Raw genomic sequence first — 25226 nt, 5'->3', positions numbered from 1 at the left:
AACCTTCTGGATTTGGGAAGAGTAATCTGGGTTTTTTCTTAAAGCAACAGCAGTGAGGATTTAGCTATGGCTTCCTAAGTTTCATGTAACCGTTCTGTTTGTATCTCCTTAGTCAATGCTGTTTTCCACGAGACGGAACAGCAGAGCGAGCTTTTCCAGCTTCAGAGGCCCGACCACTGAAGGGGGCTCAGATGCCGATAGCGAACAGAGCACCTTCGACGACAACGGGAGCCGTAGCGGTTCCTACTTCATCCTACGCAGACACAGCGAGCGGTGCGGAAGTAACATTAGCCAGACCATGTTCCCTGTGTTTCCAGTGAACGGGAAGAGGAACAGCAGCGTGGATTGCAACGGGGTGGTTTCCTTGGTAGGAGGGCCCCCAGCGCTCCTCTCGCCCACTGGACAGCTTCTCCCAGAGGTGATAATAGATAAAGCAACTACCGATGACAGTGTAAGGATGTTTTAAGTAGCATAGGCATGGTGGGTCTACAGAATGGAATCCAAGCTGCCTAAATGCATCTGCATCCTGGGGTTGCAGCGGTGGTGGGGAAGCAAGCTTTCATGCTGCAACTCTCCGGGCTTTGAAAACTATGCGACACAGAAAGGAATGGCCCTGCCTCTGCCTGCATGTGCTTTTGCAAACACAGCCCAGAGTCGGGCAGTTTAATATGGCCAAATGTACATTTACTTTGTGCACAGCAAATGCTTGTTCAGTGGCAGAGGCCACTTTCCTTTTGCATTCTCCCTGTTCCTGCACATCCTCTTCCTCTCACTCCATCCGTCTCCCTGATTCTCCTTCTGTTTCACCTGATCTCCTTCGCATTCCCTCAGCAAAACCTGTACCATTACCTTCCCCAATTACCCTGAGAACAGTAAAAGAGAAAGGGGCACCTCCCATCACCTTGCAGGCCATGCGGCCTTCCCTAAAGCAGCTCCCCTGCCAGCCTAGCAGGGAAGGACAGGGAGGGAGGCAAAAGCCAATGCCCTGATTTCTATTTACAGTGGGACCTCAGTTTTCGAACATAATCCGTTCCAGAAACCGTTCGACTTCCGAAACATTCAAAAACTGAGGAGCAATGGGTGGTTGGCAAAATCCATTGAGAAAAAAGAAAAATACACAGTGGAAGCCGTTTGACTTCCAAGGCGCATTTGAAAATGGAAGCAATTACTTATGGGTTTTCTGCGTTCGGCTTCCGAAACATTCGAAAACTGAGGTTCCACTGTATTTATCATTTATAAAGCTCCACGTTTATGGATGTGTCTGTGTGTGTGTGTGCTCTACTGCTGGAGAAAGACCAGACATGATACATAAAGGGGGGAAAGGAACAGAGGGAAACTGGGCAGCATTTGAAGATGGATATGTAGCTCTCCATTAGTGACCTCGTGGGTGATCATCAGCCCCTGGCATTGCTGCAATCACACTGTGTTCATTTTGAAGCCTAACGTTGAGGGGAAATGGCATTTTCCAAGCAGTAGAAAACTATTAGGTATGTCTGCGTGGATTTTGAAGCAACAAATAACATCTAGACTTAAAACCTGATAAGGCCCCAGTTTAAAAAATTTGCTCAGCAATGGACTTGCTGGTAGTAGCAGCTGGTGTAGGGGTGTTGGTGGGGCACTGCTGCTATCCCGACACAGCATGCGCATAAGGGGCTAGGTGTGGGGAGTGCCAAGCTCTGGAGCCAGTGGCTCTCGCCATTATGCCATTACACAGCACCAAGCTCCCCTCCTCTTTTCTCTCCAGTGAGTGCCAGCTACACATTGTACTTGGAAGCCAGGAGAACAGCAGTGCCTCACCTTTGCTGCCTCACCAGCTGCTTCTGCTCACCAGAAAGCCTTTTTGTCTTAGTTCCAGATCCCCATCTGTAAAAATGGGAGCAATTGCTCTTTTTCGTTTAAAAAAAGTGCTTCATTTAGTTGTTTCAGAACCATTCTTTGTAGTCCATAGACACTGATGGAGGACTCCTCACTTACCTATGCATTGCGTTTGAAGATACATACAACATTTTATCCCACTAATTCTTCCCTGGTTCTGATTGGCGTGGTAAAGCTCAATTAAGTCAGACTTTTATTGCTAATTTATTTAGACAAATGCGACAAGTTCTAAATGAGAGAAATCAGGCATTTAACTTTGCTAGATGTTTTAATAAGGAGAAGCAATCCAGAACGGATTGAAGACCTGAAGGAACACTTGTTCACAAATTGGATGCTGATGAGTGAAATAATTGTTGTTCTCATGTGACCTTTCTTTCCTTCTTTTTTCTTTATTGAGCCCCATGTGAAAGCTATTTGGATATCTAAGCATAAAAACTGGAGATTTCTGAGCTCTGGTTCAAGTTCTTCGTGTTTTAAATAACGTAGTTTCTTCTACCTTCTCCAGGGATGGAGAATCTATGGTCTCCTAGATGTTGTTGAGACTACAACTCCCGTCATCCTTTAACATTGGCCATGTAGGATGGAGCTGATGGAAGTTGTAGTCCCAAGAGCAAAGGCACGGCTCCATTTGTTGAAGGGCTTTTTGATAAATCATCTAACAGCCAGGTCAGATGTTTGGTCCAGCAGTACGGTTCTGCTCACAGGCAGAGTGAACACCATACACAAGATGCTGTACGTGAGTCAGGAATGTGTGCAATACTCACAATCCTGACACCACTTTGGAGGAGCAGAAGGACATCAGACAGTTCACATCTAAAAAATACCAGGCTAATGCATATGCTCCTTTACATGATAACAAATGAGAGAGTTCCTGAGATTTGGGTCTGATTCTGCTCACACACATCCATTACACTAAGCCAGATGCCTGAAGTGAGCGACTGAAAAGCTGTAAGAGTTCAGCTGGCTCTTTGTGGCATGTACAAAATGCATTCTGCTATTTAAATTATTTCTTTAAAACCAGATATATGAAACATCTTTTTTTGGAAGGGCTAGATATTGGAAAAATGTCTGGCATAACAAAGGCAAAACTGCATGTGGCATGAATGCTTTGATATTTTGTGGGGTCACCTTTACAATGTATGCTTCCCTGTACAGTTTATGTTGATAATCTAGCTGCTTTACTCCACTGCAGAGCACTGCTTCTGAAGTAGATAGCAGAAAGAGGAGGTCAAGTTCTTTTCAGATACCAATGGATTTACTGGAAGATCCTGCTATAAGGCAAAGAGCAATGAGTATAGCAAGCATAATCACAAATACCATGGAAGGTAAGTGTGTGTGGGGGGGTGTAAATGCAGTGTGAGGGTTTGGTTCATGAATGAATGGAATCTTTTAAGAAGATGAGAAGTTCTGAGAGACGTTATTAAAGAAGTAAAATCTGGAAAAGCACTAATTATAATTATTAGGTAGAGACAACTCAGAAATAAAGCAAACTTTTAGTCAACATGCATGTTCAATTGCAGGATCAAATGATCAATGCATCACCATAGAGGTAATGTTGCCAACAGAACTTACGTAATTAATTTTGCAAATATTGAATAATTTAGTCAAGTTGCATTTTCTTAATTAGCAAACAGCATTGAGTGAATATTTGGTCCTCATGTTTTCAATATGCCTCTCTTCAGAGCTTGAAGAATCCAGGCAGAAATGTCCACCATGTTGGTATAAATTTGCCCACAGTTACTTGATTTGGAATTGCTGCGATACTTGGTTGAAAATAAAGAAAACTGTTCATTTCATTGTGATGGATCCATTTGTTGATCTTGGCATCACCATCTGCATTGTCCTAAATACATTGTTTATGGCCATGGAACATCATCCCATAGACGACGCCTTCAAGAATGTTCTATCAACTGGAAACCTGGTAAGTCAGGGTTGTTTTTTTGCTTTTCAACTCATCTTATCATTTTCTAATTAAAACTAATTCTGGACAACTGAAAATGCTTTCAAAAATGGTTGTATCTCCACTGGGTGTTCCTAAACCTGTTGAATATATGAATCTGCCCTCTACTGAATCAAGACATCATCTAGTGCAGTCTTATGTAACCACCACTAGCTCTCTGTGATAGCAGGTAAAGGGGTTTTCCCCAGCCCTGCTATCTGAAATCCTTTAAACTAGGATGGAACCAGTGTCCCCAAAGTCCTGCTTCCTCCTTCTTCCCAAAGTTCTGCTTCCATCTGCTTCTGTCCTGCTTCTGTCCTGTCTGTGCAACCAAGCATCTACCTGGGGTTTGCTTGCTGCTGCTCCAAATTCCTACCAGATTTAAAGCCCCTTTGAAAATTCCCAGCTTCCTCACCAAACATTTAGCCAGGAAACTTCCTTGCAGTAAACTCTTCCTCAGATAGCCAAGACCTACTCTGTTTCTCTGTCTTCTGCTTTCATACGATGCATCTTCCACATGGGCTGGCTCCACTCCCATCAACCTCTGTGTGTTTGACAAAAGCCTAAAGGGAAGTCAGTATGAATAGGCTCCTCCACACAGTCAGAAGTTATGAAGTTAAACAAGAATGGCTCCTCTAAGGAGCACTTCCAGCCCTGTCTTCTGTATACTGCAAGCTGGTTCTTCTAAGTTCAGAATCAGCACCCTGCCACTTTGAACCGGGCAATGATGCAGTCCCAGCACTTTCACTATTAGATTACATCCATGCATTGTTTATTTTTAATACAAAACATGCAATTAAATGGGAAGGGGAAGACGGAGTAATAAAATACAGAAGTTAACTTATTTCATTCTGCACTTAGGTCTTCACTGGGATCTTCACTGCAGAAATGGTCCTCAAGATAATAGCCATGGATCCTTATTACTATTTCCAAGAAGGCTGGAACATTTTTGATAGCATCATTGTCAGCCTGAGTTTGATAGAGCTGGGTTTTTCAGATGTGGATGGATTATCCGTTCTACGGTCATTCAGATTGGTAAATAAGAAGCAAAGTCTCATTACTCTATGACTCCTTAAGTCATAGACTTAAGGAGGGGAAATAGTTAAAAACCCTCCCTCTGACTGGATCTGAGGAAGGGCACAGAATCTACAGGAAAGCAGTGAGTCCTGAGCTTACTTTGGAAAGGTTTCCACCCTTTATCCCAACATCATTAATTTTAACCAAGCTGAAGCTAGTAGCAAGCGTGTTGAATGGGTGTGAAGACCTAAAACTGCCAGCTTCACTCGTCTCTCCGAGGCCTCATAACCAGCAGAGAAAGAGTGCAAGCTTTTCTTGGAGCACCATAATCTCATATTTTCTTTTGATTTATGCTGCCCATTAACAGCACACCTTTGCTTATCCATCCAAGATGTCTTCTTACATGGACACTGGGAATTCTTACGCTCAATAACGTGGTTCTGCTGCTAAAGAAGGGGAAAGTGTCCATGCTATCCTTACTTTATATCCACAGCTACATCAACAGAGAAGCCACACTAGCTAGGAGGAGTGAGACATTAACTTGTACCTCTGCAGGCAATTCCTTCTTGGGAAAGCCTGCCTTACACTGTGACAACTCTAGTTACAGGCCAGGGATAGGGAACCCATGTGGCCCTCCGGCCTCCAGCTCCCATCAGCCCCAGGCAGCATGGCCAATGGTGAGGGGTTATGGGAACTGTAGTCCAGCAACATCTTGTGGGCCACATGTTCCTTACCACTGCTATAGGCCGTAAGCTAAGTAAGTGTGTCATATGGTTGTCACTGGAGCTTTCCCAAATAGAGCTATGGAAACACTTGAGTTCATGGCTCTTTGTCCAATATGTAGCTGGTGATGGGATGTGAGTCTCTGAATTGTAACCACCATCTGTATCTCTTTCTCATATAAATAAATGCCTCATTGTCGTTTTCAGCTTCGAGTCTTCAAGCTGGCGAAATCTTGGCCAACTCTGAACATGCTGATCAAGATTATTGGCAACTCTGTGGGTGCTCTGGGAAATCTGACCTTGGTCTTGGCTATCATTGTCTTCATTTTTGCCGTGGTTGGCATGCAGCTGTTTGGCAAAAGCTATGATAATTGTAAGTGCAAGATTTCAGAGGACTGCTCACTTCCGCGCTGGCATATGAACGACTTTTTCCACTCTTTCTTGATCGTGTTCCGAGTTCTTTGCGGAGAATGGATAGAAACCATGTGGGACTGTATGGAAGTTGCAGGCCAAGCCTTGTGCCTCATTGTGTTCATGCTGGTCATGGTGATTGGAAACCTCGTGGTATGTAATCAACAACTGTCTTTTCAGTTACCGTATTTTCTGTTGATTGTCTGATTACCTGCTATTATGATCCATTTAGGCAAACCAGTATGAATACTTGCTTAGAAAATCTGTTGACCCCCCTTTCTTCTGTAAATAGCACCCTCGGTGCTATTTCTATAGAATCGTATAGCTGTAGGGGATTTCAAGGATGAGCCTGCTCAGCTGGCCACATTGACAGGCACCAAAGGTTTTGACAGGCACTCATTATTTGCCCACCAAAATACCAGATTTCCATTTCATTGTAGGCATCACCTGGGCTGCAGTTTGATGTCTTATGGCCCATTCCAGCAAAAGGGATTAAGTTATTATTTGTTTGTTTGTTATGTTTGTTGGTCACCCAGCCACCAGGTTCTCGGGATGGCATATAATTTTCAATGCCTGGAAGCAATTTTGTTGTGCTTGGCTCTTTTGCCTGCACTCATGGCTGATGGCCAGCAGTGTGGGCAGAGGAATCCACACGTAATGCCCTCCTTGCATTACAGACAAGACAGCAAACAAATGTTCAGCATTAAAGATACATTGCAGATAAGAGAGTTCCTTGAGTGCAGCAGAAGGCACATAGCCTGTTGTTAGTTTGGGTGCTTTCCCGGCCAATGCAGCAATGTTAATTTGTTTGATTTAATCCATGTTTGAATTTGCAAATTAGCAACCCAGTGAGTCAAGGAGTAAAGCATAACCTGGTGCTAAAGACCACTGAAATATACTGAAACAAATCAATTGGTTTATTGTTATACAATTCTTCATTCAAAGCATATTGTTACATTATTTATTTTTATTTTTATGTCAGAATGTGTACTTCATTCAGAGAGCACTTCAGCAGTGTACAGAAATAGAATATATTTGAATAAATTGAATAAATAATAATACAGTGGTACCTCAGGTTACATACGCTTCAGGTTACAGACTCCGCTAACCCAGAAATATTACCTTGGGTTAAGAACTTTGATACAGGATGAGAACAGAAATTGTGCTCCGGCGGCGCAGCAGCAGCAGGAGGCCACATTAGCTAAAGTGGTGCTTCAGGTTAAGAACAGTTTCAGGTTAAGAACAGACCTCCAGAACGAATTAAGTTCTTAACCCGAGGTACCACTGTAATCATCTGGCCCAAAGGGCACTGCTGCTGTATCCTAGTTATGTCCTGACATTCCAAATTTACTTGTGCTTTTTCTGTCATCTTTGTATGGAGCACTTCAATATATTGGGATGTATTTTCGCAAATATCCCACTCTGTTTAAGAAATAAGTATGTTCCATTGGTGGAAGTGGTTAAAAAAAATAATGATGACAAGATAAATAGGTCCTTCTCTTCAGTTTCTCTGATACACAAATTGCTAACATTTGGTAAACTTGCAGACACAACACACGCTGGATTGTTTGTTTCTGCTAACAAACAAAAGCATTGTCAAAAATAAGACAGCAACTATGAAAGGATAGATGACCACTGATTTCATATCCACAAACCCTGGAAGTAAGCACTTAATCAAAGAATAAAAAAATAAATAAAATTATTCAGAAATTGAAATACGAATTCATGAATTCAGTTTGAGAACACATGGGGGGAAATCTGACTTTTAGGTTTTAGGAATTAACTTAAAGGGGGGGAAAGAGCCTAATTGAATTATTTTCCCCCCACAGGTCCTGAACCTTTTTCTGGCCTTATTATTGAGCTCTTTCAGTTCAGACAGCCTCGCTGCTCCAGATCAGGATACAGATGCGAACAACTTACAAATTGCCATAGCAAGGATCCAGAGAGGAATAGATTATGTCAAAAGAAAAATATATGAGTTTGTGCAAATGACCCTTTTGCAAAAATGTAAGGCCTCCACTGGAATCGGCTCAGCTGATGGGCAAAATGGCAAGAAAAGTGGGTGCGTCCCCAACCACACTGTAGCTGACTATTACAATGACAGAACCACAACTACCATCTACGTGGACAACGGTGATCACATGTCATTCATCAACAACCCAAACCTCACGGTGACAGTACCGATAGCTGCGGGAGAGTCTGATTTTGAACACCTGAATACGGAGGAAGTTAGCAGCATATCCGAGCTCGAAGAAAGTAAAGAGGTAAGGCAAGGGATCATTTTCCGTATCTACACTTTGCCCTTCTGTTTATACGTTATCAGCTATGCCATAAAATGTATATGCGCTCATATTTTAAAATATAATCTTCATTTTTTCCTGAAAAGCCTGTGAGTATTGAAAGCAGCAGTGTACCTACCTCCCCATTCTATAAACATGGAATAGTCTGGTGTCGTTTCATTACTTAATGAAGTGACACTGGCAATGCATCTTCACATTGTTGAGTGCAGGCTATGGACCAGGTTCTGTGAAAGAGCATTTCTTCACCAGAGTGACATTTTAGAGGACTCTGGATGTGTGCAGGGCAGGGCACAACACATGCCAAAACTGGGTGTGTGGTATCAGCATCCTAGTTGCCATGAAGTAGCTCTGAATCTGTTACCGTTAATGTTCTGAAGTAATGAATACTCAGATCTTATTTATACTGCAATTATACACTGCCCTGGTAAATGGCACAGCTGATGAAACCATTCAACTTATCCAGGCCCATGGTAATCATTAAAGTATTCTACTTTTGAATGTGTAGCTTACTGTAATCATTCTCGTTTGGATACCTCATTTGGACATACTGACTGTCTATATCAATTCATATGTTCAAGTCAGTACCGATGGGATATTTATTTTTTTCATTAATGCCAGATGACGATGTTTCTCTCTCTTTTCCTTCTGTTACATTTGTTAAAAGACAAAGCCATTGCTCATATTTGTCTTTCTGTGAAAACATGATGGTGTTTACGCAGAATAATTTTTAAACGTATAAGTCAGAATTGTTATTTCTTACTTTAACAAATGACCATGGTGTGCTCGGTGTGTATATCTCTATATGTCTTTGCTCAATTGCTGTGTTTACCCTGCTTTTTCAAATGTGTTTGTGTGAATAACGTATTAGGAAATACTTTCGCACCAATGTTTGTGGTATTTCCAGGACTACAAACCCAGAATTATTTGCGCCTTCAATGTTATTTCCTACCGTTCTTACTTCTCACAGGACTAAACTCAAACTGGATCAACCAAGAGTGCAGCTCTGGTGGTTTTTAACCAGGCACAGCAACGTGTGTCAGCCATTTTGAACAGGTTACCTCAGCAATTCATATGTATACATGATCACTGTCGAACAAAGATTGACTGGCATGCATGCTAATCTGTATATTCCCCTCTTCATCCATTGTGATACCAACAGAAATATGCACAAGCTGATCTGCAATTGGAGTCATGCAACGCTCATCCCAGCATGATCAGCACACTCTAACATTCACTGTGTGTGATGATTTCTACATAGCATTTTGATATGTGAACTGCATGGTCTGTGGCACTGGTTCTCAGGCTGTGATCCGCAGGCCACCAGAGCTCCGCAAACCTCACTCAGGTGGTCTATGGTGTGTCCATGAAGAACACTTGCAGTTTGAATTCTTGTAGAATTCTATGGAATTCAAATTGCAATACAGTAAAATATAAGAAATAAGATTTTTTTATTAAAAAAATATGAGTCATACAGCACCTAGCACAGCACACTACCATTGCTATCACAACAGAAAGAATCATTAAGTAGTCAACCCATTTTCATGTGGTCTTGGGCCGGGAGGAAGGTTTGGTCCATCAGTATAGTTGGGTCTTGAATTCTAAAGTTCCAAGCGTGCTCAAGTTTAGTAAGAGCTAGCTGTAATTTTGAGAAATTGCATAACCGGTCGGAATGTGATGAATATTAGCATTGCATTTTCATTAGTAAGCTCTTTAATATAATAAACTGATATATGCATTCCTTAAGGCATAATTCATTAATTTACAGTGCATATTTATGCATATTTGCATACGTCCTAGTATGCTCAAGGAGGCTTAATGACACGTAAGTTTGAAACAGGATTTCCTCCGTTTTTCATGAGTATAAAAGCATGACAACTCTTTTCTGTTTCATAATGACATTTTTAGGGATGAATAGGAATCAAATGAGGGTGTTGTTGCTTTTGTTCCCTAAGTGCTCATGGTAGTGTTTAATTTAAATTGTGATAGATGCAGCTGGGTACTGGTGGACTTTTTTGTCCGCTTGTCTTCTGTGGAAGACTAGGATATACAGTGATGGGCCATTCTGTAATTGACAGCAGAAAAATCTTGCCTTGGAAGTGGATGTAGTGGCCATACCCTATGGTAGACTTACATTGACATCACCACTAACAGTAATTTGCACTTTATCGTATTTCCTGTTAGGTGTTTGGACAATTGGGTCCTCTGGCTACATTCCAGTCAGGTAGGGAACCTTCAGGGATGAAGGATCCTTCACTACCTTTCCTCTTAGCCATGAGGAGGAGGCCTGGGGCTTGGCAAACTAACTGCTACCTCAGTGGCTGCAGCTGAATATGGTGATGGCCAAGGAAGTGATTGTGAGTGCAGCTTTCCCATAATGATGTGGCTGTTGACAGTCTTTGCCAAAGGCCCTGGAAGACCCATGAGGGGTTTTCCGTGCCATGAGGAGTTTAATGAGGCAGTACCTCTGCTTCTAATCCTGTTTCACCACCTGATGTAAACTCATTCATTCACTCAAGATTTTGCTGGCAATGAATACTTTCCTTTCTTAACCTTTGGTTTGGTTTTACTGTTTTGTTTTGTTTTTACAATTATTGTCATACAAGTTTTACATTGTGCTTTGAGATTTTGAAATGAAAAATGGTATAAATATATTTTAAAGTAATTTATTTTTAAAGGATGACTCGTTGTGCCAACAGATGCCACAGGACTTGCCCCTTTTCCCGTTCTCCCCACCCACCCATGTGCTTCCATAATCAGCTATGTGGAATCCTGGAACCCTACAGAGCAGATTTTTGGAATGCTGGGCAGTGGGGGGAGGAGAGGAAGCGCTGTTGTGCAAGCAGAAATCCATTGCATAGGTGAGGTGACGCCGTTGGATGTCACCCTATGCTTTTAAAATCTATACATTTCATTGTTGTGAAAACCGCTCTCTCGCAAACCTTATTTTAAGGCACAGGGTGTAATCACCGAAAGTAAAGCTGGTAGAGTACCTACTTGAGTTTAGCTAGTGCATCAGAATCTGCAGCCTTGCTGAGTTCCATTTCTAAGTTCCGAAGATTTAATAAATTCATGTCAAAACAGAACCGGCTGGCTTCCCAAGCCAATCCCATGTGTGCTTCATCATAAATGCTGAATAATAATAATAATAATAATAATAATAATAATAATAATAATAATTTACTTATATCCCGCCCTCCCCAGCCGAAGCCGGGCTCAGAGTGGCGAACAACAGTAGAAGTAATACTACATTCTAAAATCAATTCATTCTAAAATCAATTCAAAATCAAATTAATGGCAGCCATTGGGCTAGTGTTCTATGAGGATTACCAAAGGAGGGGGTCAGGCTGTGCCCTGGCCAAAGGCCTGGTGGAACAACTCTGTCTTGCAGGCCCTGCAGAAAGATGTCAAGTTCCGCAGGGCCCTAGTCTCTTGTGACAGAGTGTTCCACCAGATCGGGGCCACAGCCGAAAAAGCCCTGGCTCTGGTTGAGGCCAGCCTAACTTCCCTGTGGCCCGGGACCTCCAATATGTTTTTGTTTGAAGACCATAAGGTCCTCGGTGGGACATACCTTTCACTTGCTAGTTTGTGCGCCCTCTCACCATGAGCTGATTTAACCACCGGGCAAATTAGGCCGCTGCCTAGGGCAGCAAAATTTTAGGTGTAGCAAAATTAGAAGCTTAGTAAAATTCAAAATGGCTGCTCCTTCCTAACCACTCATATGGAGTGTGTCCTGCTCTTGCCAGGTGTGGCTGTCCTGTTTTCTCCCTTCCCAGGGTCATTCTGACCACTCTCCATTTTGCTGCTGTCAGGGAAAGAAGAGACTAAGATGCACCCTTCCATGGGCTCAGAGGATGTTGGGTAGCTGCAGCTGCTGATTAGCACCTGTAGTAATGTCGCTTTCACTATTCTGCATTGGACCAGCCTAGGAGTGGCTCATTCCAGATTGGCAGGCCCCACAAATGCATACAGGGCAGGCTGGCAGGCTGTTATGTAACAGAAGAGGAAAATGTAATATATATTGATCACTTGTGATTTTTATAATCCAGTTCAGAATTACTTCACCCTGTCTCTGCTGCAGCATCTTACAATAAAAATGCTCTCCATATTAAAATGATGAAAGCAAATGTTCATGTAATTAATTAGATTTGAGTTGGTATTTTCCAGTTCAGAATAATTAGAAGAGTATTCATTGTTGCTTTTGTCTTTTTTATAATGCTTCTTGTGTATAAAGACCTTCACAATATTTACACAACAGCCTCATGAGGTAGATCATTCATAATTTCATTTTACAGGCAGGGAACTGGATACAAGTGTCTTGCAGTTTACCAGTTGCTTGTTCATCTGGAATGAATAGCAATCTAACTGTCCTCATAAAATACCTGAGTAGCAAATAACATCGGAGTCTATCACAGGGATAATTTGTGCTCATATATCTTTCTGCTATCTTAGGGTTGCCATATGCCTGGAATTTTCCAGACATAGCTGGAATATGCCAATCGGAAGCAGTGTCTGGGTGCAAATCGCTGAAATGCCGAATTTCCTGAAAAATAGCATAGTTCACTTTTTGAACTATGGCAACCCTATGCTATCTGCAGCAGATTGAAACTAAAACAGAAAAATCCAAGCTAGCATTTGTAGGTACAGTCAATAAGTATTTTTTCACCTTTCATTTGACATAGGTTTTTAAGTGAATTGGACCAACAGAGGTTCTGCTCCATCCATTTTCCCAAGCAGCTCCCAAAATGATGACCTTCCTCCACTTGAGTTTGATGGACTTAGGCTACATTGATCAGGATACCTTCATGAGAATGAAAAACCACAAATTATTTTTGTGACAATTACTTTCCCAATGATTAGCTTTGATGGAAGGAGAATTGGCAACATATTAGTATGGGCAGGGGCTGGAGTGTCCTTGTGACTGGTCCATCTCTGAGTACAGTGGTGCCTCGCAAGACGAAAAGAATCCGTTCTGTGATTCTCTTCGTCTAGCGGTTTTTTCGTCTTGCGAAGCAAGCCCATTGACGGATTAGCGGATTAGCGCTATTAGCGGCTTTTAGCGGCTTATCTGCTGATCGGATCAGCTGATAAGCGGCTTAGCGGCTTAGAAAAAGGGGGGGAGAGGAAAAAACCAGCAGGAACTCGCAAGACATTGACGTCTTGCGAAGCAAGCCCATAGGAAATTTGTTTTGCGAAGCACCTCCAAAACAGAAAACTCTTTCGTCTAGCGAGTTTTCCGTCTTGCGAGGCATTCGTCTTGCGGGGCACCACTGTAATTATTTACATGGTTGGTTATACACACCCATTGGGTCCATGGCAGCACAATACTTAACATCATATTCAGGATAAATATCTAGATTGTCAATAAGATTATCACTTTCAGGGAAATATTTGCTTTTCTAAAAAATGATTAGGAACAGTTCCTTTAAACATCTTAAATAGGTTTTTAAATAATTGGAATAAAAGTTTGAAAATCACGGAAAGGTGTACATCATCCCTGAATCATGTAAGTCAGAATGCAATAACTGTGATTAGAATCGACCTGTATTGTTTTAACTGTGCTTTCATCATTCCCCACATTCATCCAGCTGTTGGTGCCATTTCTGATGTTATATACTGTATGGTAATAACATTGTATCAGGCCAGAGAATGCCATAATCACAACTACTTTGGTTAATTTTGGTACTCAGACCTATTGTGGGTCATGCTATTTATTTTGGCCCTGCCTTAAATTCAATTGCGTATTTGATCTCGATGGTCAGGTTCGAAGGATGCCAAACCAATTGCAGTCACAACCTAAGATGAGAGTTCTCTAGCACCTGAATCGATAATTCTCTGAATACTTCTAAGAGTTGGTCTGAGTACCAGAGTAACAAAGAGTTTAAAAATGCATAGAAACCAACACATCTATGCACTTGCAAGAGACAATGCAAAATAAAGGCTGTGGGAATGAAATAAATATGTTTCTTTCATTGTTGACATTTCCTTTTTTTTTTTTTTAAAGTAGTTTGTTTGGGGGTGAAATGGTATTCTGTGATTATCTGTTGTCTGGTGAACCCCAGTTTACTGCACCATATCCAATATTGTTCTGGAGGGTCCCCCGCCCATCAGGAGCTGTTTTTCAGGGAAAGAGGGAATGGATAGGGAAGACAGCCAAAAATTGGTTGCCATGCCTTGCACAAGTGTTTTCTGCTAGCATAGAGCCACCCCTAGATAAAACTCAATCTTTGTGGGGGTGGCGGGGAATCAATCATTCACATCCAAATTGAGAGCAATTTGGGTCTTGCTGCTGATTTCAATTTTTTTCGGGGGGGGGGGGGCATTCCTGCCTGTGGTGCAAGCTTGAATTTAGCATTATAAATAACATTGATAGATAAAGCTGTTTAGCAGTATTTTTTTCCTGCCAATCAACTAATGTCAGTTAAGTCAGAACTACTATGACAAAATTGTTCTTTTTTGAAAAGAACAATTTTAAGAGCAGCAGGAAAAAAATTGCACCCTCTATACATTTATTGATAAATTATACAGATTGACACCAGTTTAAAAAAATGGGGGGGGGGGGCGTGGATATTCTTACCATCATTGCCCAAAAAGCATTTGAAATTTCCTTTGGTAAGTAACAATGCAAAGCTGCATATGGGTATGTTTAGATGTTCTAAGGCACTTGAACCCTATTCAGGTGTTGCAATTTCCACCCGGTGGTTGCAGAGTCTGTCCCCACCTGCACTGCCCCCAAACAGTGGCTGCATCCCTGACTTCCCATGCTGATCGGGAAAGTCTGAAGGGAACAGGGGGCATGTCTAAGTTCATTTGGTTGTGTGCATTTGGAAGCCTCTCCTATTGGAAGTCCTGTATTATCAGGGTTCCCAGTCACAGGGAGGCTTCTCGGAAGATTAATTTAAACTTATGAAGACCCTTCAGGGCTTCCCACCCAACACAGGAAGCTGGGAGGTGGAGTGGACATACAGATGGGCTGGCATGTAAAGGTCCCGTAATCTGAAGTAGGCTTTTGTGAACACAGCTTTGCTTTTCTGGAAATCTGATTTGAGATGTGTGAACATACTCCCATGCATGCCCAGTCACATTAACCTCAGCTCAGAATACAATACATACTACTTTTTAAAAAAATGCATTGTGTGATCTTACTTACAGAAATTAAGTATTTCCAGCACCACTGAAGGCAGCACAATTGATGTTGCTCCCCTGGGAGAGGAGGAAGCAGAAGATGCAGCAGAAGACCCATCACAACCAAAGGCTTGCTTCACAGAAGGTATCAAGGGCAGCAAACCTAACAGTGGGGATTGCACGCAGGGCAAAAATATGTATTTTGGAATTGCTGTACCCTGTGTGTATGTGAGGAAGCAGGGGGGGGGAGATGTTCAGCCAACTAAGGCTTATGACTTTATGCTTATCACAAAGTGGGTTGTGGCCTATGGAAGCTTATGACAAAATAAATGTGCTGGTCTTATTGGTGCCACAGATCTCTCTATTTCTTTTGCTACAACAGACGTAACATAGCTACTCCCTCTGGGATTTTTCCTTGAGGAAATGCTATTTTAAACGCAGTTGCTACTTAGAGTAGTGAAGCTGTTTTAAATTTACATTGTGTGAGTCAGTTTAGCAAACAAATGTAGGTATGGGCAGAATGTCTGGCACCAGCAATATGTATCTGGGTTGTATTCAGCATAGCGCTACAGCTAAGGTTCCATCAGGGCAACAATTTTTCCTGCAGGATTGAAACTTCACCTCTTCCCCAATCCTGCACAATTGTTCTGGGCTTTCCATAAATCATAAAATTGGCTAACAGCTATCTGATCCATATATTGTCAGGAGGATTTTTTCCCTCTTTTAAGTCATTTCTTTAAATGAGCATTTGTGGTGAAACATATCAGATTAATGGCAGACTATCAATCTGTTTCAAGTGACGTTTCTCCCTTTGGAGTTGAGAATCAATATGTTGGCCTGTTCCTTGAGGAAGGGCGTCAAGTCTATGCACTGCTCCAGATTGTCAGTTGGGGAAAAAAATTCCATTGCTTTGAAATTGGAGTCTAGAATAAGTTTGCTGACTTTGTCCCAGAGGATTTCCTACTCTTCAGGATGCAGTTAGCAAATTGTTTCCTGCTTCCAGACTCCATAGGAAGAGCCTTTCCATTGATCCATTTTTGTCCTGTCATTAAGCAGAATGGTAGAGAGTCCTGGGGGTACTCTGTTTCTTTGTCTGAGAAAACAGAAAGTAGAAATGGTACCGAAGGTTTCCTTAAAAAGAGGTATTAAGCCGGAGCATTGCTAGGTACAGACCTCTGATGACAAATTAGCAAAAAATAAATAAAATTGCATATGCCATTTTATCTGTATAGATGCAAATTTAGAGTGACTTTCAGAGGTAGTAGTAACAATAGTGTGAGGGGAATAATGCATGCTGTCACATGACACTGGACATTATGGCCAGAAACCAATAAGGCCAGAAACTATAGTTTCCCACTATGAGAATGAACCATGGAGAGCCTCAGGCTTGCAGGCTCCTCCTTCCCACATCTCTCAAGTCTGCAAGGAGGCCAGAAGCTTTTGCTTTTGCTCTTAAACAAAACATGACTCCCATTACGCTGGAACTCAGAAACTGTGGTTTGTATTAAGTCTAGTTAGAAAAAGTCAATCTGAAGCCACAGTTTGATGCTGACTTTCCCCTGCTGCCTAGAGTTAAAGCAAACCACAGCACCCTGTTTTTGTTGCACTAGAAACTAAGGTTTGTTTAAAAGCGGAAGCAAATCTTCATTATAAAAGAGTTCTAGTAGAGGTTCTAGCGTTAGTTCATTCATATAGCAGAAATTCATGTTTTTCTGATTACATCTTAACTGTAACACTGTACTCATTATACATGTGGAAACACATTCCCCACCACAGTCATATTTGCAAGGGTGAAATAGGAGAATCACATTTTTCAGGAACAAAGGAATATAATTGGTGTTCTGGGGAAATGCCACAGAGGAGGAACAAGATGTAACTCCCTGACAATGTATCTCTGCACATATATGAAATCAGGTTCTCAGAGCAAGAAACTGAACTTATTATGTTTGTTATTCCATAATACACATAAAATACATAATGCCATACACATTGATGATGCTACATTAATAATCACCATCATTGTGCACAATGAATTTAGAAATACTGTTGTATAATGTTTAATTAGATAAATGAATATGGCAACAGTACAGTGGTACCTTGGGTTACATACGCTTCAGGTTACATACTCCGCTAACCCAGAAATAGTACCTTGGGTTAAGAACTTTGCTTCAGGATGAGAACAGAAATCGTGCGGCGGCAGCAGGAGGTCCCATTAGCTAAAGTGGTGCTCCAGGTTAAGAACAGTTTCAGGTTAAGAACGGACCTCCGGAACGAATTAAGTACTTAATCCGAGGTACCACTGTAAAGACAAAAGAGCAGAAACTCATAGTCTGTGTCTTAACACCTCAAAGACCTGTGTTGGTGGTCGATTTTATAGCCTCCTTCATCAGATTCATACATTAGTTTCTACAGTGCCACAAAACATTTTGTTTCCATAAACATACCTTTGATTACATATTTCAGTATTGTTCATTTACAACAATGGCTTCAGGACATGAGAAACTCTTGAGGCTGGATCCAGAGAACTATGAGCAGAACTATGAATGGAAAGGCGGTGGGGTAGGGGGGAGTCACAGCCTTGCGGCTAACAGAAGTCTCTTCTAGAGAGTTGGGGTGCCTTTTGTAAAACTGTGGGAGGTGGCACGTGAGGCTGTAGGGAGAAATGAAGATCTATGAGGATTTCCTTCCATTTGCAGAAGGGCAGCTCAGGGCCCAATCCATATCCTGGAGTTTGCCTAAATATTTTACTTTATTTTATTTTATTTTGATCATTTCATCTGCCAAATATTCTGATTCCAGGCTGTGTACGGAGATTCAAATGCTGTCAGGTCAGCATAGAATCTGGAAAGGGCAAATTATGGTGGAACCTTCGCAAAACCTGCTATAAGATAGTGGAACACAACTGGTTTGAAACCTTCATTGTCTTCATGATCATTCTCAGCAGTGGTGCTTTGGTAAGTGGAATATAGATCATTATGTTGTAGAATGGAGTATATTAATTAATTGGGGTGGGAGGAATTGTCCCAATTTGTAGACAAATGAATTTATTTTGGGGTGGTCTTCTATTCCCTTCTAGTTATATGACTTTTTTTTGCATATATTTCTCCCTTTGAAATCCAAGTAGCTATTCATTAAGATTCTCTTATAGTCACAGTTGGGTTTGTCTATTACCATGCTACCATTTTAGTTTCCTTTCCTAATCCTGACCTTCTCACTTAAAACAAGTTGTGGGAATGTGTCCCTCTAGATCAGCCTTTCTCAACCTGTGGGTCCCCAGATGTTGTTGAACTACAACTCCCATCAGCCCTAGCTAGCAAGGCCAGAGCTCAGGGATGATGGGAGTTGTAGTCCAACAACATCTGGGGACCCACAGGTTGAGAACCACTGCTCTAGATGGACTACAACTCCCATCATTCCTGACCTTTGGCCATGTCGTGTGGGACTGATGAGAGCTGGAAGTCCAACAACATCTGGAGGGCTATAGGTTCCACATTCCTGCTTTAGTTTTCAAGCCTTTTTCGGATAAACTCCTAATTCCTTCCCATGAATTATACTGCATTATGCCGTATTTTGGGTATTGGATTGCTAGTTTTAATGAAACAGAATTGCATTTCATTTTGATTTTTTTTATGTTGTTTGTTGCATTTTAATATATTGGGATGAATTTTATTCTTGAGAGGCTATGTTGAAATCAATTAAATAAAATAGCAGGAACTTCTTTAAAATAGTTTTTTAAAGAGTGTTGGTAGCATCTAGATGTCTTATAACTTGTCAAACAGTTTGGTTCAGGTACGTGTTTTGATAATGTGTAGATTCTGCATTTCAAGCAAATGTTAGAAAATGTTCCAATGGAATAGCAAGTCACAAGTGTCCAAAATGTAATTGAGATGTACATAAATATAAAGCATAGCCTTTAAAAATATCAGGCACAGCAGAATGAGTGACATTTTGTCTCTCCATGCCCCACTCCCCCAGCCAATATGACCTTATTTGTAGTAGCGTTTTCCTTCATAGGCTTTTGAAGATATATATATAGAACAGCGCAAGACTATCAAGATCGTACTTGAATATGCAGATAAGATCTTCACATACATCTTCATTCTGGAAATGCTTCTGAAGTGGGTAGCTTATGGGTTTCAAGCCTATTTCACAAATGCCTGGTGCTGGCTCGATTTCCTGATAGTTGATGTAAGTACTTCCTTTGCCTAGCAGCTTTGTACATTGAATTGTTGGTGGGCCATGCTTTCATCATAATGCATCATAATATTTAAAGTGGGCTATTTTGGCTCAGTTACGCATCGCAGTCAGAGCAATATGCATTTTTGTACTCCCAGTCACCTTCACCGGTTTAGGTATCTTACCTAGTGGGTGTTTGCTTCAGCGACCTAACACATAGTAGCTATGGGAAGGAACTGGTAATAGAAGTCCCTTGCTTTTTATCCAGGTGTGTTCAGTAGATATAAGGATTTGTTCAGGTCTCTCGTGAACTGGGCTGCAACACTTTGCCCTCTGTTTGTGCTCAGCGCCCTTTCTGCAGTGTTACCCAAAGTTATCAGTTTCTCATCCGATGCGTTCTTGTGTACTCATGACTGCCTAGATGTGGGAATGTGGCAGCGTTGTAGTGCTGTGCCATGTGACTTGATGTGTTCATAATGTCCTCTTTCTATATCTCACGTAAGCTTGATTCTGTGCTACATTTGGCTACTGGGATAGTCAGGAACCTGGCCTCCAACATACAGATTGGTGTATTGGTTTTGTGGTTAGTAGCTGGGCTCATTCTGTACCCATTACTGAATTGTTTGTCATTTACAGTATAGGTGGGTAATTCAGGGAGGTGAATAACAGTAAGATAATTTGGACTTTAGGTGCATCATTTGCTGGAACACTGTCCTGTGATGGTGCAAGACCCATATGGAGTGAACTTTGAAAGGCACCATCTCTGAGGGCACCATATTTAAGGGCAGGAACCTTACTAAGCAGACCTAGGTCCCATTTCACTGCCCTAAGTTCCACCCTGGGGGGAAAAGGCAGGATATACAGGTAGGTAGGTAGGTAGGTAGGTAGGTAGGTGGAAACAGAAATAGTTTGCCCAGCAGTGGCTGCAACAACAGCCTCCCATCAGCAATTTTGCTGCCACTTAATGGGAAAGGAGGGGATAAGGAGACAGCACAGCGTTGTGTGGGCAAGCTAGTGATGGCAATGTGATGGGTCTGCCAGTTCATCTACACAGCCCTAACCTTGTAACCACCTCATCTGTCCCCCTCTTAGTATGTGGTGGTTTTGCCGCTGTTGGCAGGCTATTGTTGTGACTCCATCCCACCAGGCGAGCTGTTCCTGGGGAGGAAGGAAGGAACATTCATCTCTGTTTACTTGGCGTAATGCAGGTTTAAGTTTGCAATCGAGCTGATATTTGAATTCTCTCTGTTGTTTTTGTTGTTAAAAAGATATAATTTATACTTTTTCAATAATTCTGTAACTGTTGTCATTTCTGAATAGGTTTCGATAGTGAGTCTAATAGCCAATGCCTTGAACTTTTCCGAACTTGGTCCCATTAAATCGCTTCGGACGCTGAGAGCCTTGAGACCTCTGAGAGCATTATCACGATTTGAAGGAATGAGGGTGAGCAAGACAACATTAAATAACAATTGAGGGACTCGTGGTCAGAAACAGCAAGCGGTATCTCTGTTTCTTAATGTAAGGGTATCGGTGCTGTTTTAGTTTGCAGTTGCTAGCGGGAAAATTGCTTTCAACCAGGGATGGGGGGTTGAGGATAACCATAATGCCCCAAAAGGAGTCAGTGGAATGTGTTGTGAGCCACTTTGTGGTCTTTTGATAAAGAGTGGTATAGATATTTAATTAATTACAGTAAACATTACATCCAAGGCGTGCATTACTTTTTGTGTGTGTGGCATCCACACGGAAAATTTTTGTTACTGTGATTCACTTTTATCCCATCCTTTTCCAAGGACCTCAGGACTGCACACATGGTTTCCCCTTCTGTTTATCCTCCCAGCAGCCCTGCCAAGTAGCTTAGACTGAGAGAGGAAATTCCCCCAGTAGGCTTTGTGAATGAGTGGTGTGGTCTCAGTACCAAAACCCTAACTGAAAACCAGTCCCACCCAAAATTGACTAGAGACCACCCACTCAAGAATCTTTCCCAGAAAGGGGGCATTTGCAACCATTCTATAGTTGTTCAGATCTTTGAGCTCCAGGGAGAATTTCTGAAGGAGTGGTCTTACTGCTGCCTCTTCCAGGCAGCCCAATACCATTCCCTCTTGGAGTGAGGGCATTGATAAGCTCTGCCTTCTCCTCCCATCACCAGCCATGAGGGTCAAGGGTCAAAGAATGCAAATGGTCACCTGCACCCACCAGGTACCCTGCCAACATACGCAGGCTGTGCTCATGAAATTCATTCAACAAAACTGAACTACACAGCATTCTGGACACCCCTTGAGATTGACCTGCTACAACAGTGGAATCAAGGTCCAAGCAGATTGCAAGCAAATCACAGCAGGCCACAACCTCCTTTGGGCCAGTATGTAAGAGCACTTGCTGCATGCAATAAAACTGAACTGCATGGTATATAGACGGTGTGGTGTAGTGGTTAAGAGCGGTAGACTCGTAATCTGGTGAACCGGGTTTGATTCCCCGCTCCTCCACAGGCAGCTGCTGGGTGACCTTGGGCTAGTCACACTTCTCTGAAGTCTCTCAGCCCCACTCACCTCACAGAGTGTTTCTTGTGGGGGATGAAGGGAAAGGAGAATGTTAGCCACTTTGAGACTCCTTTGGATAGTGATAAAGTGGGATATCAAATCCAAACTCCTCCTCCTCCTCCTCTTCTTCTTCTTCTTCTTCGGTGCCTTCACCACCACTGAGTAGGCCTGATAACAAGCACATACATATCTTCAGTCAAATTCACCAGGAGCTTTTCTGCACTTGCATTCTAGCTGCCCCCCACCCTCCAATACAGGTGTCCCAGACAATAGCCTCTTACCCAATCTCCTTCTTTTGGTTATAACCCAAGTGAATATCATCCCTTCCCACCCACTCTGCAATAAGCTGATATCTCCGCCTGTAAGAGATTAGCTCTCCTGTTATATTCACAGCCTTCTGTTCTCATTTGTTCGCTAATATATTATTAAGCACATAATAGGATCCCACTTTCCCTTCCTCATTTTTTCTAGAGGAATATATTTATTTAGATAGTTATTTGAATACGTAATATTCACATTACCTTTTCTATTAGACTTAAATAATTATTTGGGCAGCAACAACAATCTTCCTTTTAAAGATATTTTTAAATGCAAAGTGACAATATCATATTAGAAAGACGTGGTCTTCTGTGACGTAAGTGTGCATCATCACAGAGCCAGAAGATGACTCATTCCATCTTAGAAAAGGGATTTTGCCTTGGGGGAAAGAGGTGTGGGGAGGGGTTTGCCAAGGGGAGCTGTTCTTGGTGGATTCAGTGGCAATAAACATGCTTTGGATAAAGACTGCAAGTTTTATACATGTAATGCAAGAATAAAGCATACAATGCACATAGGTAGCCTGCTTCTGAGCATAATGCACAGAACTAGTCTGCATAAAGCACATTAAAGCATGATTTGTGCAATAAGACCACATCATCCTAACTAACTAGACTAAGGCATAAGACCTTATCACTGGGTAGGGTTAAACATAATAAGGCATAAGGCAGGAGCCCACTGCTTTCGTTGGAGTTGCTAAGAGCCCCCAGGACAGCGGCAGACATGGCCTCTTAACAGCCATGATGGTAATGGCTTGCTAATGGTTTAGAAACTTTCTCCCAGAACTGTGGTTTTTATTTAAATGCAGATTTATGTTAATCAAACTGATCAGTTGATTAAAATGCTTCAGCCAGTTGACTGGGATTTAATTGGAGTTTACTATTAAGTATCTGATAAAATCTAACACCAGCATGAGAAGCTACCTAAATACTTTTCCCAACATCAAATCTTTTGCAGTCGTTTCAATAACTTCTGTTCACTTCTTTTGTCGTTTTGTCTAGGTGGTTGTGAATGCTCTGGTAGGAGCCATACCCTCCATCATGAACGTGCTTCTCGTTTGCCTTATATTCTGGCTGATTTTCAGCATCATGGGCGTCAATATGTTTGCTGGCACGTTCTACTTTTGCATGAATAATACAGATCAGAAGATGATTTCACATGAAATAGTTGCGAATAAATCAGTTTGTGAAAGTATGCCAAATGTATCCAGATGGACAAATGTTAAAGTAAACTATGATAACGTGGGAGCTGGATACCTTTCTCTACTTCAGGTTGTAAGTAATCCCCCCATTAGATACCAGTAATAACTTCCATTGGCAGTAGGTTGGGTGCCAGTTTTGTCAGGTGGAATCCCATTGGTGTCCTTGCGCTCATAGAAGGACACCTTCTATGAAGGGAGGGGGAGGCAACCTTTCCCAGTTTCCTCCTACAGCTGTGCATGTGTGCTAAAATGGTCACCTGTATATGCAAGAGTTTTAAGCTCTGCTTTGGAAAATTTGCACAATATTCTCAGCTATTAGAATTTAGATCGCGGATAGCTTTTAACTTATTGCCTCTTTATAGGCCACCTTTAAAGGATGGATGGAGATAATGTATGCTGCTGTGGATTCCACAGGTGTAAGTACATGATGGCGTATCTCTCTTTTTCTTTCTCAAATGCTGATTATAAGTGTGTGTGTGTGTTTTAAAGCGCTTACTATCATATTTATTCTCTTAACAATGAGAATAGTCTTGTCTTTCCAATTTGTTTTTAAAAACATCATCCCCCCCAAAATTGGGCATCTTGTCTAAGATTTGGTACTTGGCAAGTAGGGGAATATTCTGGAAGTGGAAATTGCTTTCCTAAGGACCAAAGAGCATGAAGTTAACCTTTTACTCTTAAGTCTGTTTTTTGCCTTGGTTAGCCCCAAATCTGGGAACAATTCAGGGTACCCTACTAAAGGGGTCCAAGGTTTGGGTTCTGTCCGAAATCTCAGATGGGGGCCAACATGCCATAGGACATCCCTAAATGGCATCCTAGTGGGATTTCTCCATTAGATCTGCATAAATCCTTTCACCAGGATTAAGCCTGATGGTGATATCAGACAGCAATCAGGTTTGCTGTTGCGGGACACAGACTCAGTGCCTATGCCAAATCCAGTTTACATCTGCTGTCAATAAAATTGTGGCCATTTTCATCCCAAGCTAGTCTTATGTCTTTCTTACTACATTTACAGTGTTAGTTCCCACCCCACTCTCATTAACTGACCCACTAACAAATTTGCCCACTGACAAATTAACCTTAAGTCTGTTTCCGGCTTGGTTAGGAAAGTGATTTGAGCAGCTCTGCCTCCTGTTTGACCTTACTTTCCCTTTTATTTTCTCCCTCACTTAAGTCCTTGTTTCTATTCTCTTCCCCCCTGCCTCTCCTTAGTGACAGCTAAGGGAGAGTGGGAGCAAGCACTCATTTACTAGAGGCCCAAACCTGGGAACGTAAGAGGCTGCAAAGTACCATGAGACCATTAGTTCATCTGGATCAGTATTGGAAGCAGCCCTCCAATATTTCAGACTGGGGTCTTTTCCAGCCCTACCTGGAGATATCAGGGATTCAAGTCCTACTGTACCATTAACTCTTAGAAACAAATGTATCCCTAATTTAAATAGCCAACGAAACATGGGAATAAACTAATCCAAACTGTGGTTCTGATGAAGCAATTGCAAGACCAAGGCCATTCTGTAGAACATTTCTCAGTATCTATAAGGGAACATTGGGTTTTGTTTAAATATGCTCTAGTTTTGTGAACTGGCCTTATGTATTTTCTACAGGCATCTA

At 41.8% G+C, this 25226-nt stretch overlaps 1 protein-coding gene across 1 annotated transcript in view; it reads left to right on the top strand.

Annotated features, from left to right (window-relative positions):
* Positions 1-25226, top strand: part of LOC310703424 (sodium channel protein type 1 subunit alpha-like) — a 49516-nt gene that overhangs the window by 12094 nt on the left and 12196 nt on the right. Inside the window, 12 exon segments of the mRNA XM_083495805.1 lie at positions 113-451; positions 3068-3200; positions 3558-3796; positions 4676-4849; positions 5761-6117; positions 7794-8228; positions 15414-15531; positions 18186-18340; positions 19401-19574; positions 20883-21005; positions 23416-23688; positions 23978-24031. Of these exon segments, the coding sequence (XP_083351931.1) occupies positions 113-451; positions 3068-3200; positions 3558-3796; positions 4676-4849; positions 5761-6117; positions 7794-8228; positions 15414-15531; positions 18186-18340; positions 19401-19574; positions 20883-21005; positions 23416-23688; positions 23978-24031 (2574 nt within the window).

Source organism: Podarcis liolepis, assembly GCF_965112155.1.
Source record: "Podarcis liolepis genome assembly, chromosome: 1".
Classification (NCBI taxonomy): domain Eukaryota; kingdom Metazoa; phylum Chordata; class Lepidosauria; order Squamata; family Lacertidae; genus Podarcis; species Podarcis liolepis.
Note: the sequence above shows the minus strand (reverse complement) of the source record. Positions and strands in the feature narration are given on the sequence as shown.